This window comes from Aegilops tauschii, chromosome 4 (assembly GCF_002575655.3).
Source record: "Aegilops tauschii subsp. strangulata cultivar AL8/78 chromosome 4, Aet v6.0, whole genome shotgun sequence".
In the NCBI taxonomy this organism is placed as follows: Eukaryota; Viridiplantae; Streptophyta; class Magnoliopsida; order Poales; family Poaceae; genus Aegilops; species Aegilops tauschii.
The window spans coordinates 93,298,682-93,305,867 of NC_053038.3; the positions used below are offsets into that span (position 1 = coordinate 93,298,682).

Consider the following 7,186-nt stretch of genomic DNA (forward strand, 5'->3'; position numbering starts at 1 on the left):
CGGATGTATAACGGGCCTAAATTAGACCCAACACTCTCAAGGGCCTTTGACGGGCCGATAGGCAGTTTGGGCTAGAATGTATCCACGAAGACTACGGGCCGTTAAGAGGCTGAAAGTAACTACGGACCATAATTAGGCCCAGGTGCAACTCGGGCCTTTAAATGGCCGAAAGTGAAACCGGGCCGAAAGAGGCCCATATATAGACAGGGCCGCTGACAGACAAAACTATTATCGGGCCGAACTGGTAAATGGGCCATTAAGAGGCCGAAGAGCAAATCAGGCCACCAATGGGCCCAATGGCATAGTAGCTGTTAAAAGGGTCGCATCTGTTATGGCCCGTAATTTGGCCCAAGAAATAAAAGTCAGTTAACAGGTCGGATCAGGTGTGGCCGTAATTTGGCCCAAACTATTGCAGGCTGTTAACGGGCCGGATCTGACATGGGCCGTAAACTGGGCCCAGAATATTGCAGTCATTTAACGGTCCGTATCTGATGTGGGCTATAATTTGGTCCAGAAAATGTTAGGCTGTTAATGGGTCGGCCCATTAGATCTCACGAAATCTTGTGGGCCTGTTCCTGGGCCGGCTTTTAGAACTATATGGGCCTCTATTGGGCCGTCCCACGTGTCAATGTTTCATTGGTGATTCTTGTGAAATGGACGGTTGACATCTGTCCCAACGCTGAGCCGACATGTGGTTCGTCGGCGAATGAGAATTTTACACGTGGAAAATCACCATTGGTCCGGACTGTTAACGGGTTATCGGATCCAAACCGGAACCCGATAGCTTAACGGCGACCCGTTACGGTGGATGCCACGTGTCGGTCACCCTTGACGAAAGCACTTCTCTATGACGCGCGATTTATCGTCATGGAAGTGGACAATTCCGTGATGATAATTTTAGTAATGTCATGGAACACTTCTACGACAGCACAGGTATGACTATCTTGATTTTGTCATAAAATCATCATGGATGTACATGCATGACAGAAAACGTGACCTACTGTGACAAACACGTATCATCACGGAAGTGTATTTTTTGTAGTGTCAGGGGCTTTCAAATATTTTAAGGACATACTATGGGGTAAAGTTAAAGGTTGGATAGAGAAAACAATTTCATTCCAAGGCAAGGAAGTGTTGGTAAAATCTGTAGCCCAGGCAGTGCCGATTTTCTCTATGTCATGTTTTAAGTTACCAAGAGGATTATGTGAACATCTGAATACGTTGATAAGGCAATTTTGGTGGGGTAGTAGGGAAGGAAAACGCAAACCTCATTGGGTGGCGTGGAATACCTTGACTCAACCCAAATTTATGGGGGGTCTAGGTTTTCGAGATTTTAAACTTTTTAATCTATCTCTTCTTGCGAAACAGTCATGGCGCCTACTACAGACTCCAAGCTCGCTATGTGCACAAATGCTTAGAGCAATCTATTTTCCCAATAGGACCATCTTGATAGCTGAACTGGGGAGTAGGCCTGCAAGTATGGCGAGCAATCTTGGAGGGAAGGGATGTTTTGAACCAAGGTATCATACGCAGAATTGGTAACGGTAGTTCCACAATGATATGGGAACATAATTGGATTTGGATTCCTAACAATGTTATGATGCGGCCAATTGCCTGTTTGTCAAGTGACCCTCCGGTGCGAGTCAACTAACTAATCGATGCAATGAGTGCAACATGGAGAAGGGAAGTGCTTCAACATGTATTTTGGCGCCGGACATAAATTCCATTCTTAGCATTCCTCTGTGCACTAGGAATCTAGAGGATTTGTGGGCGTGAAATTATGAGAAAAATGGCATTTTCACAGTCAGATCCGCATACTGCATGCTTGCAGATACCAAGAGGTGGAGAGAGGACTGGTTGGAAAACAATGCAGCTAGATCAATTTATGAGGAAGATGCAAGGGAATGGACTTCTCTATGGGCAGTGGAGGTACCAGGAAAAATCAGAAACTTTCTGTGGAGACTAGCAAGGTGCTCGATCCCGACGGAGGATGTTTGACATAGTAGAAACATGGCAGACAACGACAAGTGCCAGCTGTGCGGTGCACAAGACTCATGGAGGCATTCACTATTGGAGTGCTCATCGTCAAGATGTGTCTGGGCTTTAGCTGACATGGAATTGTTGATCTCTTTGAGTCTACGAAAGAACCAAATGCCAAGAGCTGGATAGTAGTGATGATCGATAGCTTAGAGCACAAAAAACTCATAGAGTTGGTCGTTATTCTTTGGGCGATTTGGACAGCGAGATGAAAGGCAATTCATGAAGGTATTCTACAAAGCCCACATGCTACTCATTCTTTCGTGACCAACTTCATCTTCAAGCTTGAAAATATTCAGAGTTCAGAGAGAAGGGTTGCTCCCTTAGTACGACATGCAACCTCAGGCGGCTGAGGTTCAGTTTCTCGCCAGGGATGGACGACACCGGGTGCTGGCCGGGTTAAGATACATGCCGACGGAGGTTTCTCCAGGAATGGAGAGCGAGGTGCAGCAGCTGCAGTATGCAGAAATAATGATGGCGTTTTTTTGGGATCTTCTACTATGGTTGTCGAAGGCATAACTGATGCAACGGTCTTAGAAGCTTTGGCGTGTCGAGAAGCTCAAGCGCTTGCACTTGATCTCATGGAAAATAGAATCGTTGTTGCGAGTGATTCGAAGACGGTGGTTTCAGATATTGAAAAAGGTATAGAAGGGTCGCATTCTTCCATTGTAAAGGAGATTGCAATGCGGGCGATGGAGTTTGGTACATGTGACTTTATTTTCGAGGGTCGAGCACTCAATTGGGAAGCTCACAGTTTAGCTAAATTTGCTAGTTCTTTAGATGTTGGACGCCATGTTTGGCTAGGGGCTCCTCATGACCCCTAATTATCCCTGTAAACCTTGTTACTATTCAATAAAGCTTGGTTTACTGCTAAAAAGACTATTCTTTTCTTTTCTTCTCAGGGAAATTTTTTCCATCGTGGCTTCAGCCGACAAAGACCAAATGTCGAGACTGAATGCATTGTGTGCCACTTGAGGAGGAGATGTAGACGACGGCCTCCCATTCTGCACCGCGTTTGAAGCGTTCTAGTCTGATGAGTATGAGTTGAGATATGACGGTGACGACACCCAATGCCTATTTCCTCACCACCGTAAGTTTGCCGATACCATCTTTCGAATGTCGGTGGCTAGACTGCTTGAGTCCAATGGCCCATTTGACCTGTAGCAACCACGAGTCGGTGGGCACATAGCATACTCAGCATATAACCCACTAGGGGTACATCAAAGGTGAAAAATATACTTTCTTCCTACACTAAATAGGTTGGTCCTTAATAGAAAAAAACGATACCAGAGGGGCGAGCACCCCTCAGCATATTTTTATACAAGGAGCAAGAAACGTGGTTGAATTATTCGCTCCCCATGGGGATCAAGTTGGTCTTGAAAAAAATTGTATGGGCTACTTAACAATGCACTCCGTGGAGTAGTGTTTTGTACCTCTCGAGTCTCTACCGATCTTCGTGCACGGTTTTGTCAGAGCTTTGATCATGCGAACTTTGAACATCCAGACTCCGGTTTTCAAGTCCTAGACCTGACATTGGTGGTCGCATTTTCCTGGTTTTATTTCAGGCCATTCGACGATGTGCGTTCAGTGGGAAGAAGACGTTCTCGCCGACTACGAGGACGTTTATGGCGGCTTCGTCAATCTCAAAATATTGTGTCGTGTGCATGTGCTTCGCATGGTTGAGTGTATGTGCGTGTAGATAAGCATCCGCATTTGTATTGTGTCCAAAAAATTCAGGTTCTTTTAATCACCGCACTAGCTGTTCAATTGATCAATGCTAAAGGACAGGATCGTTCCCAATTTGCAATGGTGCTGATGGAGATTAAAAGGCTTTTTTTTTGCGCGCGGTGAGATTAAAAGGCTTTTGGTTAACGGAAGTGTAGAACTACTCATATTTCGAGAGCAGGATAATGTTAGCCATGTTTTAGAACTTCAGGAGAACGAAGGACCATATTGTGGTCTGGATCCATTCTGGCCTTGTTAACATTCCTAGTTTGTATAGGGATGCATTCCTTTGCTCTTGAGTAATACATTTCCCTTACCCGCCAGAAAAAAAAACTTTTACAACTTACTCGCAAAATAAAATGTGGCACGGTTAACAGTGAGTTTATGGCGCCCTTTTACATTCGTTCCGATCACGATGTTCATATGTACGTACCTGTGTACGTGCACGTGGATCGTGATCCATGCAACATGATCAAACGCTGCAGGCGCAAATCATCACTGAGCCGATCGGTTACCGCCGTTCCCGCGATCAATTATCAAGTTAGCTAGCGGGGCATCAATACGCATAATCAAGCTAAGGCACCTGCATGCATGCATGCATGCATGGCGCAGCAACGCCCGCGCGCCCGTGCGTCTCCCCCGCATCCCTAACAGTGAAACGTACGCGCGCCTTCTCCACTTCGCCTTCCAGGCACGTCGATCCACTGTATAAACACGCCGCTGGTGCGTACGCAGAGCACGCACACGGCCTTGCATTGCTAGCTACCTTGCGACCACAAATCGCCGGGCTTCTCTCGCCGGTCGATCCATGGCGCCCGTCGTCAAGTTCGTCGTCGCCGCTCTGCTAGTGTTCGTCGCCATCGCGGGCCCCGGAGGCGTCGGCGTCGCCTCGGCCACCACCGGCGCTGCTGGCCCCGCGGCCGCGCCATCGCCGGCCCCACTCGTCGCTCGCCTCCACCTCGCGCTCTCGGGCATGGAGGCGGAGCAGCAGGGCGGCGGGTGGATGATGGAGTGCTGGGGCGCGGTGACGGAGCTGCGGTCGTGCACCAGCGAGATCGTGCTCTTCTTCCTCAACGGCGAGTCCTACCTGGGCCACGACTGCTGCATCGCCATCCGCACCGTCACGCTCCACTGCTGGCCCTCCATGCTCGCCTCCATAGGCTTGACCGCCCAGGAGGCCGACATCCTCCGCGGCTTCTGCGACGCTGAGATTCCACACGCTCCTCCCCCGCCGGCGCCGGCCGCCGTGCCGGCGCCTGCTGCGCAACCATGATCATGTATGCAGTAGTGTGCACCTGTACTGTGCACACGCACATGCGATGCAATAACACGACCTTGAGGAAATAAATTACGGGCCAGCGCTCGTGCGTGCGTATGTGCACTCATTTTGTTTGGTTGTGTTAATATGCAGTTTGCAATCATATTTGGACCTGTTAATTCGTTCCTCGACAACGTACATACATTCAGTTTTTTTCCCTGTCGAGATGGTATTTACTTTACGGGTATGGCTACATCTCAGATGTCTAAGATTTAACCAAATCTTAGTCAAGTGGCGGAACATAAAAAAGAAGAGAGAGAAATTTAAAATAAAATTTTGCACGGATCTTTACGTAGAATTAGATTAGCTGAATTCAGATCCAAATTCAATTTGTGCAATGGGAAACAAAAGGACAAATTCAGCATGAAAGTGTCAAGACAAAAGCATGAATAATTTCAAAAACTACACCATTCACAACAGATTTTCCTTTTTTGTTTGTCAAAGTGTATCTAATTTGGATCTAAATTTTTTAGGGTTTGTAGACACATGAGAACATCGATGATTTTTTCAGAATTTTATGAAACATTTAAATTTGATTTTTTTTAATTGGTATCATGGGAGAAGTGTTGGTATCACCTGATATTCTCCCTCTTCACCATAGCTCCATGGCTCACAAAATTATTCTCCTTTTTTTTGTGATAACCTCCAGGCAGTTTATACAATAAAAACTTTTGAAGCATTAAGAGCAGCCGTCAGGGATAGAGCTTCACTGATCACCATTGCCTCTAAAGCTTCCGGGTTTGTATCATGAGATATAGGGCCTCCTATTTCACACTTAGCGCGTTAAATAGTTCAGTCAGCCCACTAGCATTTTTTCCTTTACTTGTTTTTGTTTTTATTTTCGTTTTCATATTTTTCATTTTTCAAATTGGTTCCAGCTTACGAAAAAATGTTCATAATTCCATAATTATTTCCCGAGCTTAGAATAAAATTTAAATATATTATATCATGTATCAATTTTGTTGAAATTTCACTTTAAGTCATTTTTCATAATTTTTGGAATATCAAAAAAACTTCCGGTTTCCAAAATTGCCCACAGTGTCAAAACAAATGTTAGAATTCTCAAAAAATGTTCCTATTTTCGAAAAATATTTGAAATTTAAAATTTTGTTCTAGTTTGCCCAAACATTTTCAAAGGAAAAAACATTTTGGAAAGCATGAACAAGTTTTCCAAATTCTTGCGCATTTTTTAATGTGTGAACAAAATTTGAAAACGGATTTTTTTTGAAATACTGAACACATTTTAAAGTTCTCGAACATTTTCGGAAATTGTGACTGTTTTAAAAAATATTTATAATTTTTGAAATTTCGAAAATTGTTTGAAAACACGAACAAAATTTCAAATTCCAAACAGTTTTTGAAAATAGTGAACATTTCCTGAAAAACGTGATTTTTTAAAATTTGAACATTTTTTATAATAGCTGGACATATTTTCAAAAGTGGAAATATATATTTTTTAAATATAAATATTTTTATTTTTTTTGAGCATTTAAAATTGAAAAAAATCACTTTTGGAAAACCTAGTGTGCATCTCTGAAAACATAAAAAAAATCAGATCAAGGACAGACGTTGTATATCTTGTTATATGGGCCGGCCCAGTGGATGGCCCTCTGCGTTTAGTTCCTATTTGACGAAAAGCGCGTTAAATAAGGAATTCCATGAGATAGCTGTCCAGGTTAGAGAATTCTTGAATTTAGTAGCTACGTACATGGGCTTACACTTGAGTTAGTTGTCATGTAGCTAACCCATGAAATAGTTCGTAGTTGTTGTTCGTTTAACTCTTGCATAGATCAGAAACACCTGACACCAAATTTTATCCAATGACAATAAATTCTAACCTCACCGTCCCATAATGACGACAGTAATCTACGTTGGAGCTTCGTTGACTATGTTTAAACAGACGAACTCGAGAAGAATCGAAACTCAGAAGGCAAATACGAAGAAGAAACGCCACCATTCGCTCAAGCGTCATGCCTGCAAGGACTATAAAAACCTAACCTAAACTACTAACCGGAGCAGAGGCACCGGAATTTTCCTCCCTACCATCGGCCGCCGGAGCGGTAGGCAGAGGGGAGACGAATCCACAGGCTCGTCGGTGAAAGTCTG

At 44.3% G+C, this 7,186-nt stretch overlaps 1 protein-coding gene across 1 annotated transcript; it reads left to right on the plus strand.

Annotated features, from left to right (window-relative positions):
- The first annotated feature begins 4,570 nt into the window (after window positions 1-4,570).
- Window positions 4,571-5,035, plus strand: LOC109754121 (egg cell-secreted protein 1.5-like). The gene has a single exon (XM_020313049.1). The coding sequence runs from the start codon at window positions 4,571-4,573 to the stop codon at window positions 5,033-5,035; it is 465 nt and encodes a 154-aa protein (XP_020168638.1).
- Window positions 5,036-7,186: the final 2,151 nt, after the last annotated feature.

Bases quoted from the DNA above. Each gene is read 5' to 3' on its own strand.
- LOC109754121 (XM_020313049.1), top strand. From the start codon at position 4,571: ATGGCGCCCGTCGTCAAGTTCGTCGTCGCCGCTCTGCTAGTGTTCGTC.